At 39.8% G+C, this 10,332-nt stretch overlaps 1 protein-coding gene across 1 annotated transcript; it reads left to right on the top strand.

Moving 5' to 3' along the window:
• The first annotated feature begins 3,065 nt into the window (after positions 1-3,065).
• ERP44 (endoplasmic reticulum protein 44) lies at positions 3,066-9,521 on the top strand. The gene is made up of 4 exons (XM_009701680.1): positions 3,066-3,203; positions 3,636-3,777; positions 6,840-6,942; positions 8,929-9,521. The coding sequence occupies exons 1-4, from the start codon at positions 3,134-3,136 to the stop codon at positions 9,028-9,030; spliced, it is 417 nt and encodes a 138-aa protein (XP_009699982.1). The 5' UTR covers positions 3,066-3,133; the 3' UTR covers positions 9,031-9,521.
• The last annotated feature ends 811 nt before the right edge of the window (positions 9,522-10,332 follow it).

Raw genomic sequence — 10,332 nt, 5'->3', positions numbered from 1 at the left:
CCCAAATGATTCTATGATTCTATGATCCTTATTTTCTTTTAACGCTTTTCTGTTTTCTTTTGTAACTTACTTCTTACTTTTTTTTCATCTGTTTCCAACTCCATATTATAATTTTTTTTTTGTAAAATAACCAACAGGAAAAAACAATCTTTAGAAAATTAGCAAGTTTGCAGTATCTCAAAAGGAGTATTTGTACGTAGCCACAGCATCTGCTAGAAACTCTGAGGCTTGTAACAAATTGCAGTACATTGTCCACACTGGATTAGAAACCAAAGAATCGGTCATATCTGTTCTCAGTTTGCACACTTAATTTTTTTTTTTCTTTTTTATCCAGAATCTGCAGGGTCTGTAATACTTCTGTTCTGGGCATGCACAACCCATCAGGTTACATGACAGAGGGAAGGACAGGGTGGGAGGCACAAAATGATTTAAGTACAGTCTTCCAGTCAACGCTGCCAATTTTTATTGGAAAGTTCTGTTAGTTAAACAAATTTTAATTCTTCATTTGCAACTCAATATGTAAAAGATGCCGCACGTTAACATCTTCAGAAGTGTGTGGTAGATTTTCAGTTTACTTTTCCCACGGTGAAATGGAATTCTGAACCTTAGAAGCCAAGGTTCATCACTGTCAGCTTGTACCACATTGTGTTGTGGTTTTTCTGGTGGTTCTCTCAACCCTTTATTCCGGTTTACTTAGTCAGGTATTTACAATTCCAATGTGACATTTTGCCTAGCAACATTTGTTTAAAAATTTCAGTGCTGCCAATACCCAAACAAATTTAAACATGCCAGAATTGAGATACTTCTGCCTGCTGAGATTGTAGAGTATTTAAATGAGCTCTTAATGCATACTGCGCAATATTACAGGGTAAAAATATGAAGTGCTGTGACTGTTAAGCTGTGTTTATGGTACTAGAATACCATATAAATAAGGTAAAGACAAAAATTTCTACCACAGACTTTAAATTCAACTTTAAAATCAAAATTGGCCTCTATAAACTGCTAGTAGGTTTTCTCCTCATTTCCTTTCTTAATGTTTCCATTATCTGCTAAGTGTCACGGGCAGGCTAGCCAGGAAGATGCCCAGTCTGAACAAGAGTTCATGGTTGTAACTTTAGACAACACATAGTACTTGAACTCTGAAGCAAGGTCTTCTGCTTGAGAAGACTGTCCATTCAAGAGATACCCCCTGTACTTCACAAGAAAAGGCTGTTGAGATCAGGAATACCATTGAGAAGAAATCACTGTTTAACCCGTAATGGGTCCGTTCACTTCTATGTTATATGAATACAATGAACCGTGTGGCCTAACGATGGTGCTGAACGGTAAGTTTTTGAAAGGGTAGAAAGTTTCTCAAAGGCATACAGAAGTAATGTGGGAAGCTCACATCTAACGAAAAATCTTTTGATATTTGCAGTGCCAAAGGAGACAGTAGCTTTTGAGGGAGCCGTCCAAAGCAAATGAAATAGCTGTTCCACTTGCCACGTCTTGATCAGTAAGACATGCTATGAAAGCTGGAATAGAAAAGCAAAGAAAGGAAGGTACTTTATAGAAACCAGTTAGGGCCAAAATTAGCAAGGCTTTCAAACCAACTGTCCTAACAACCTATTTGGAGATGAATTGATCTTGTGAATATAACTCACCAAGGCTGTCCTTTTAGCTGCTTGCAAGCAAGAGGGGAGCTTAGAGCCAGAATACCAAGCTCTGTTTGGGAGTTCTCTCTCTGGAGATGTACCTGCTGAAATGAGTGAGGAAACAGAGCCATAATTGTAATGGTACAAAAGAGACTTTTTCCTATCCTCTAATAGGAGAGGAGGCTGAGAGCCAGCCAAATTCATGTGTGTAAAAATGAGAATGAGCAAATACTGTTAGTGGTTCGTTTAGGGATGGATTGGAAAGCTTGGATTTTGTCAAGAGCACTGAAGTTATGAGGATCTTTGCAATCTGCTATTAAAAGACGAATCTTCAACTTACCTGACAGACTTGGTTGAAGGGGGAATGACAGCAATTTCACGTACACTGGCTGCCTACTGATATGAAAAGCATTTCTTCCAAATTACTGCAAATTGAAAATATCTGAGGAAACGCTTCTATTTGGTGGCAGAACAAATGAGTGCTATCTTTCTCAAAAAGCATAGATTTTATTCTGATACAGGCTAGAATCAAAGAAATAGCAGCACTTGCTTGTACACCAGTTGTGCAAATGAAAGGTAGGCAAGACTGTAGGCGTTTGTTAGATCATAAATGATTATTTCTTCAATTGGGCTCTAGCGGGTTGAGCTGATGTTCAAAGGTGCCTAAAAATCGCTTTTGAAGCAAGCAAATGCATGTTGTTTGGGTTTTGAGTAAAAGAAAAATCCTGAATAAATTATTCAAGGAGTTCCTACATTTATCTGTTCCTGGATGGAGATCTTAAAAAGGCACTCGGGTTGCAAGAACGCATTCCTATGAGAAACTAAAGTTTGCTGATCCGACAAAGGTTTTCATTTCTTCATCAATTTTAGTAATGTTCTAGTCTATTAATTCAATAACGGTGTTACAGAGGTGACCAGTCAGGACACACTTACTGGAAAAAGAGCAGTGCTTGATCATAACTGGTATAGCTATGTCACGAACTTCTGCTTTTTTCTTTTTAATTATTTTTAAGGATGGAGGATACTCATTCATTGTGTTGTGATAAGGAAACACCAACTTACTACATGAACCAAGCTAGGACTGGCTCCAGAATACACCCTCAGCTTTTCATAGTATTTCATACCATGTTCTTCAGGCCTTATTGCTGTTTCTATGAAGATGTTGTGTTTTCTCAGAATCAGGCTATTTCTTTTGAGCAAGTATTCCAGTGCAAGTGTATCCCTTCCCAGAATGTTGACAATTAAATACTTTCATCCTTTACCTGCTGTATGTGATAGAGGAAGGAAACGTGGTTAACTGTTATCACTCGGATATCTTTGATGAAGGGTCAGCAGTTAACATCTTTAGTCCTGTTCTTTCAGCTGTTTTTAAAGTAGAGATCTCACTGAATTTGAAAAGTGCTGGAATCACTTAAGAGCCCTTAAGAAATGAGATTTGTCATTTGTTTTCTGTGCAGGAACTGACAGAAGAAGGCCTTCCTTTTCTCATACTTTTCCACATGAAAGACGACTTGGACAGTTTAGAGAAATTCCAACAGGAAGTTGCACGACAGTTAATAAGTGAAAAAGGTTTGCAGTAACTCCTGCTGCTTCTTGTTTTTACTGGTATAAATTTTTTCAGGCAAACTCAGTAGAGTGGAAGCAAAGGCCAGACAAAATCCTATCTTTAAAGCTCTTGAGACTAAAGGGGTTTATGTACTTTTGACACTGGGGATCCCCCCCTCAGGAAATGATTAAAATAGATACACAATTTATTAGTATGTAACTATTTCAGAAATCCTTCTTATCTAAATGACGTAATGCAGTTTGAGAGGGCATTAAACAAATCTTCAGTTTGCTTTGTGGTGAAAAACACTTTTAAGAAAATCCGTTATTTTGGTGGTGTTAGTTACTTAAATCTATTTTCAAGTTTTGTATGTTGTATCTATCTAGTATCTCCACCTTGTAAAAAAAAAAAAAAAAATCTTAACATGGATTTTTTTGTCTGCTCACAATTTTAAGGTACAATAAACTTCCTCCATGCTGACTGTGATAAATTCAGACACCCGCTCCTCCACATTCAGAAGACTCCAGCAGACTGCCCTGTTATTGCCATTGATAGCTTTAGGCACATGTATGTCTTTCCAGACTTCAGTGACTTGTCGTAAGTATTTTTCTCTGTGCATTTTAATTTGAGAAGAACAAAGGAAAAGACATGCTCATATTGTAATCAGTACTATGGTAGGAAGATGAATAAATCTGGGATAGGTAAAGCTGTCTATGTATGATTCAATGTCAGAGCCTTAAAGCAATATGAATTGGTGTGAAGTCATTGTTTACATGGAGTTGCATTACTTTATGCAAGAAGAGAATCTCACATTAAATTTTTAGATGCTGCTGCTCTTTTGTTTCAAAGTTTTGCTGTTTTCCATTGTAGTTAGGCATTTGGACCCTGGCATGGTATTTTTAGTGGTGATCTAGATATATCAATTAACTTTAGAAGTTTTAAAATACAACATGGAATATTGAAGTGCTGTGTTACGGAATGATTACTGTAAAATGCACCATGTAAGAATTCCCAGCCTGCTGGTTTGGTTTTTCCTGCTGTGCAATTCCAACCTTCCTGCATTAATCTAAACCTGGAAAATTGCCAGAGAAGTCCTTGTTGTGTGGGTTTCTGAAATTTTCCACGTGCAGCGTGGAAAATGGCTGGTCATTGGCATGTTATCTGGATAAAATATGTGAGAGAAGTATCAGGGTGCTTAGGTGAAATACCACTGTGATAATCCTCTTTACAACAGCCTCTCTCTTTGTGCTGTACTGCCTTGGAAGCAGATGTTGTGTCTCCTGTGGCTCAGTTGAGGAGTGGAGATGCGTAAACATTACCTTCAGGGGCTTTCAGCATGAGACAAGCTCGCTGTCTTTGTCTTCAGGTTGTGTGTTAAACTCCAGTTTCTGTCTCAAAGGAGGTACCTCTGCATATACACTGCTTGTTAAGTCCTGGTTAGATGCCTAGGCTTTGAGATTTGAATTTTTGCCTGTTCGTATTTTTGACAAAAACGAAATACCCCGAGTTTTCAAAGCCAAGGATTCAAAGCTCAGACTTAGCATGCAATGTGAACGTGATCCCATGTTTAATTCTGCCACTCCAGGAGGCATTTTTTTACCTGAAATGTTCACATTTGGAAGGAGGGTTCAAACCTAGCTTCTCCCCATAATTCTCCACAGGCTTATTCTTAAAATGTAGTCTCTGTTTGATGTATCTCAAATAGTGCCTTTCAAATATCTAAAGCTATGTATATTGAAACTCTGATAGTGACTATTTTTCTCCCTGTGTTCCTATTTCTTTGGAAGATCATGTTCACCGCACATGCCAGCGCTTTAAAAAAAATAGTGGCATATTTGCATTTTGACAGCATTCTTCTTTATTCTCGCTTTTGAAACAGCCCTAAAATAAATTAATATCTCTTATAGGGGCGATAAAGATGTTTAGTTTAGACTTTCATGTTATGTTTCTTACCTGTTCTGTTTCTGTGAAACACTATCAGAATAATAACAGCTACTTGCTTGTTTGTCTACCAATTGTTACATACAAATGAAGATGAGAGAGAGATGTCAGGATTGTAGACAGTTGCTTAATAATAAATAATTATTCAACCTTACTCTAGGAGATTGAGCTGATACTTAGAAATACCTAACAAACAGTTTGGAAACAAAGAGAGCTTGGAGCTCCTGGGGTGGTATTCTTTTGTGTGTGTGTGTTTGGTTTGGTTTGTTGGGTGGTTTGATTTTTTTTTTTTTTTTTTTAAATAATAGGTAAAATATTAATTCTGAGACTTTCATCTACCTGCAAGGATTTCTGCAACTTCAGTACATTTTCTGGACTCTTTTACAAACTGGCCCCAGACTGTTTCTTGTAATCTCAGTGCTGCTACCAACCAACAGGGTTTGGATATGGTACTTTCAGAACTGGCCCACTAAAAGATTTCCTCTCTCTTTAAGGAGTTGTCTTTTTGGAGAATAGCTACTTGATAGGCAAATGAGACCACCACTCGATATTTTGTCCTCATACTTTGGCCACCTGGCCTGATTCATCCTGCTCTTTCAAGTTGGAAACGATAGTAGAGAATGTTCAACAGATCACTTGTAGCTTCTCAGCAAGAGCCAGCTGAGCTACAAGAGGCTGTAGGCACCAAACGCCCTTGCTGCATTAGGAGAGGAGAAGAGGTTGGAGGGGAATGTCTCCAGTGGTGCACTTGACCTAGAACAGGGCAGGAGCCCAGGGTTAAAGCAGGGAGCAGTGATTCTGCTGTCCCTACAACCAGGCTGGAATGAACCCCTTTTTCTCCATCAGTACTGATTCCTGATCTTACCTGGGAAGGGAAGAGACCCCTCAAAGTACCACTGTAATACTGATTAGTTACAGATGTTGCTGTAGTGATACCTCCCGATTCTGTGTTATACTACGTTTTATCCATAGAGTTTTCTGATGATCTGAAATATTGCTGATAGCCTGTCTGACCACACTTTGTCCCTCTTTCCTAAATGCAGTAATTGGTCTGATGAAAGACTCCCTACAAAACCTGTCTCCGTTCATCCATTACCTTTTGATTGCATGCATAGTGCTCACGTTATAGTTTTTTATCTCCTCTTTAATACTTATTAGATCAACTCTTCATTTTAAGCTTAGTCTATTTGACGTTTCACAAATAAAACTGGATGCTGTAGTTTAGCACGTTTGCTGTGGGTGACAGTAGCTGATCTCAGATTAGATTTACATTGATATCCTCTTAGTGCTTATCTCTAGTGTATGTGCAGTTGCTCAGGCACTGGAGAGCCTTTCAAAGATGTTTTGTCAATACTGCTACCCAAACTGTCATTTGTATCTGTAAACTGTGCGTTTGGAACCTGCTGTTCCCTCTTACATTATGGTTAGTGGGGAGCTGAAGTGAGTATTCAATGAAGTTACCGGCTAGTACAACTCTGTGGGAGTTATTGAAAAGATGAAATACTTGCTGTGTTCTCAAGAGACAGTGGAAAGAAAAAGAAGCTGGTAGGATGCCTTAACAAACCATTTGGCTTCCTGTCCTCTATTAATCACCGAAAAGTGGGCATAGTGTGCTAGATAAACAGAAGTTGGCTGCTCCAAACAGTGCACTTTAAATCTTCTGTGTTTGGATTTAACTTTTAATAAACGTGTGGGTGTTTCTGTTGGATTTGTTCCAGAGTTCCAGGTAAACTGAAGCAATTTGTACTAGACTTGCATTCTGGAAAATTGCATAGAGAGTTTCATCATGGCCCTGATCCAACTGATGTAGCACCTGGTCAGGTAAGGTTACAACAAACACATTTAATTTGACCACGTAATAAAGACCTGGTTTTGCTCCTTGTCAGAGCTGTACTTCCTAATATGTGTATGTAAAGAGAAGTCTGTTGATAGAAGCATAACGTTGCCACTTCTGCTTGGCTCTTCCTTAAACTTCCATTGAGTAAAGGCAGGGAGAGCATTAAGGGGAAGTATGGTACCTGTTTGTCTCAAATAAGGGAAAAGTATAAGAATATATATATTTTCCCCGCAGAAACAGAAGCTCTTGGGCTAGATGACTGTTCTGAGCTCATAGAGCTGCCCTGAGGTTCTCATGTGGTATTTTATTAATGCAGTTACCAAGTGGTGTTAGTAAGAGGTCACAGGCTGCATTTGTCAGTTTGGATTCCTCAGTGTCCTGCTCAAAGGTTGTCATGCTGTACAATTACATGCTTGGAAGTCAGTCCTGGATCTCTTCAGGAGCACAATTACTAGATCCTTCTCTAGACAAAACTCAGGAACCCCTCAGTGTTTCATTTAATCCAAGAGGCAGAAAAGAGAGCATCACCAGCGCCGATTCCCTCTGCTCAGCCCAGTCTTTAACTGTCTTGATCAGCCTTGTATCTTCGTTGTACGCCACTCAGCTGATACGCCTGGTGTCACAATGAAAAGTGCAAATGTAACAGCCTGTCAGGCAACCTTCTTGTTACCTCAGGCACTCTCTAAAGAAATAACTGCTTTTTAAACACTTCTTTTAAGTTATATGTTGCATTGTCTAGGGCTCAAAGAGCCACGTTGGTCCCAGAGGAAACCTGGTGCCCTTGTGTTGGGGTGCCTGGGCCCATCCCAGAATCCATGGGTGAGGGACAGACCGAAACAATTTATAGCTACCGGCTCATTTTCCTGGTCATCTGTGGGATGTGGTAAGGGTCACACTGTGTTAAGCCATGTGAGTGCAGCCTTCTGTTGCCTTCCTCAAAAGATTTAAAAGCGTGAAAGCCATGGAGGACATGCCTTGGGCCAGGAGAATCACTGCTTTTGAATGTTGTCATGACTGGCCGTTGGAAACACGCAGGCTGAATTGTCTCAGCAGTAATTCATTTAACTGGTAACTCCCTGTGTCTCTCGGGAATTCATTGAGCAACCCAGAATTCAGGTCAACAGGAGGAGTTGCAGAAAACAGGGCTGGGGACCGAGGCGTAGGCCAGGCAGCGGGTCAGTTCGGAACTAGACAGGCGAGCTTGAGGAAGAGACACTCGGAGGCAGTTGCAGTGTTGAGGAGGCTTGACCAGGGAGGGACCGAGTCCCTGGATCCTCCTGCTGCCTATCTGGGCCCAAGCTTGTCACCTCAAGCTGCGGGCTTGCTCTTGGCTCCATCCTCCTTTGCAAAATGCAGACAAAACCTGGGATGTTTACTGTCTCAGCTCCGTATGGCATCCTGCCGTCTTGTGGAAGATGTGTATCTACGTGCGATGCAAATACTGGCCTTACCTCAACTGAAGTCAGGTCATTTATGTCCCTTGAATTGCATATTTGGTTTGTTGTTGGGGTTTGGGGTTTTTTTTTTTTATTAGTTTCCATAGAAAATGAATGGTAAAATATTTTGGCCGCGATGTCACTTTTGCCCTGGTCCATCTCAAAAACACACACAAACTAGAATACCTTCAGAGCAAGTGGTAGATACACTCAAACAAATATACAGTGGGGTGCATTTGAAATGCTTTGAAGTCACTGGTATAGAAACTCGTGTGATGGCCGTTACCTTTGAGATGTGTCAACAAAAGGAATATCCTTAACTGATGGTGCTTAATCAATTCATGTATGTGTGCGTGTGTATTCCACCTGCTTGAGACTTATAATGTGCCTTGCAAAAAAAAAACCCACCTCAATTTGTGAGACTGCTGGACATTCGTGCACTCCCATAATAGACGCTAGAAGTTTGTTTAACGGAGGTGATTGATTATTAAAATGAGCCTAACAAGCAATTTTACTGTTTGTTCTGTTTTTCAGCCAATTCAGGATTTAGCAAGCAGCCCGCCAGAGAGCTCATTCCAGAAACTGGCACCCAGTGAACATAGGTACACCTTATTGAGGGAAAAAGATGAACTTTAAAAAACTTGAAATAATCTTGCAAGCCTTTCAGACAGCAGCATTGACTTCTGTGTGGTGGAAATAGTAAACCTATATTTTCATAATTCTATGTGTATTTTTATTTTGAATAAACTGAAAAATAATTTTTTTCTCCCCAGGCTTGTAAATACATTTGTTTGGTGGGTCATTCTGTACAGCATCTTTCAAACAGTACGTTCCTAATGCTATAGTAAAGTATCAAAGACCCATCCAGACTCTTGATCTAACTCTGTTCTGTAAAACTTTTATAATCCGAATGAAGGTATCCTTGCCAGAGACATGCTGTTAACTTGCACTATCCCATTAAATAGGACTTTTGGGTTGTTTTCTGTGTAACCTTGGTAGTATGTGCTTTTTCTTCTTCATGTGAACAGCTATCCTGGTAATCTATTTCTTTGTCGCATTTTTCTCCAACTTAAGAGGGTCTTCTATTCTGGATACTTGGGAGGGGAATAAATTAAAGTTTTACAGAATCTCGTGTGGTGCTTTTACTGGGTGTAAATGTCTAAGCGATTGAACAATTCTGACTATTAAAATAGCAAGGGAAGAAAGGAAAAGTTTTAATGGTAATGTGTAATGAAAGGGCTGTGTTGACCTGCTCTGATTTCTTGGAATGAAGATTGTTACATTATCCACACAGTTGTGTTAAAAGAACATGAATGTTGGAAACCCTTCAAAGTAGGAGAGGACTAGGGGTGAACTGCCATCTTAGTTTTGTCAGTCTTCAATTAATCTCTGTATGGATGTGTTATGATTAGTCTTTTTTTATTTATTTATTTGGGTCCCTGCCTTCCTGGCAGACATTTACTTTCCGAACAACCACTGGAAATTTTCTGTTACTCTTTTTGTCTGGCTTGTGCCTTATTTATTGCATTTTCTTCTGAATTACTACTTTCCTTGTGGGCTTTTCTGTTGTGCATAGTACCAGAATACGGGCTTTTCTCAATCCACCTTCAAGCTGCTTGGTGAGATGAACATATAGAAACTGTAAGATGGAAAAATAGCTGTTAATTTGGGGTGCGTTGCTGGAGACAAATTAGTATTGGATTTGTACAGTACATGTACTACAAAGAATCTAGGTCCATGACTTGGGCCCCAAGGTTTAGTATCCTTAGGAGCAAGCTTGTTCTTTGAATAGGTAGACCACTGGGTTCATGTTTACTTCGGCGAGTGCCCCAAGTTCTGCAGTTCACAGCTCAGGACTCCTTTTGCCTCTCAGCCAGGTGCCACCTACTCAGTTACTGAGGGAAGACTGACGTGGTCCGCCACAGCTGTGGCACGAGT

The sequence above is a fragment of the Cariama cristata genome, unplaced genomic scaffold, assembly GCF_000690535.1.
Source record: "Cariama cristata isolate BGI_N322 unplaced genomic scaffold, ASM69053v1 scaffold19896, whole genome shotgun sequence".
NCBI classification, from domain to species: Eukaryota; Metazoa; Chordata; class Aves; order Cariamiformes; family Cariamidae; genus Cariama; species Cariama cristata.
The sequence above is the reverse complement of the archived record's forward strand: the minus strand, read 5'-3'. Positions and strand labels throughout refer to the sequence as shown.

Bases quoted from the DNA above. Each gene is read 5' to 3' on its own strand.
- ERP44 (XM_009701680.1), top strand. From the start codon at position 3,134: ATGAAAGACGACTTGGACAGTTTAGAGAAATTCCAACAGGAAGTTGCA. The intron at 3,204-3,635 runs GTTTGCAGTAAC...CACAATTTTAAG, and splicing joins ACAGTTAATAAGTGAAAAAG to GTACAATAAACTTCCTCCAT. The intron at 6,943-8,928 runs GTAAGGTTACAA...TCTGTTTTTCAG, and splicing joins CTGATGTAGCACCTGGTCAG to CCAATTCAGGATTTAGCAAG.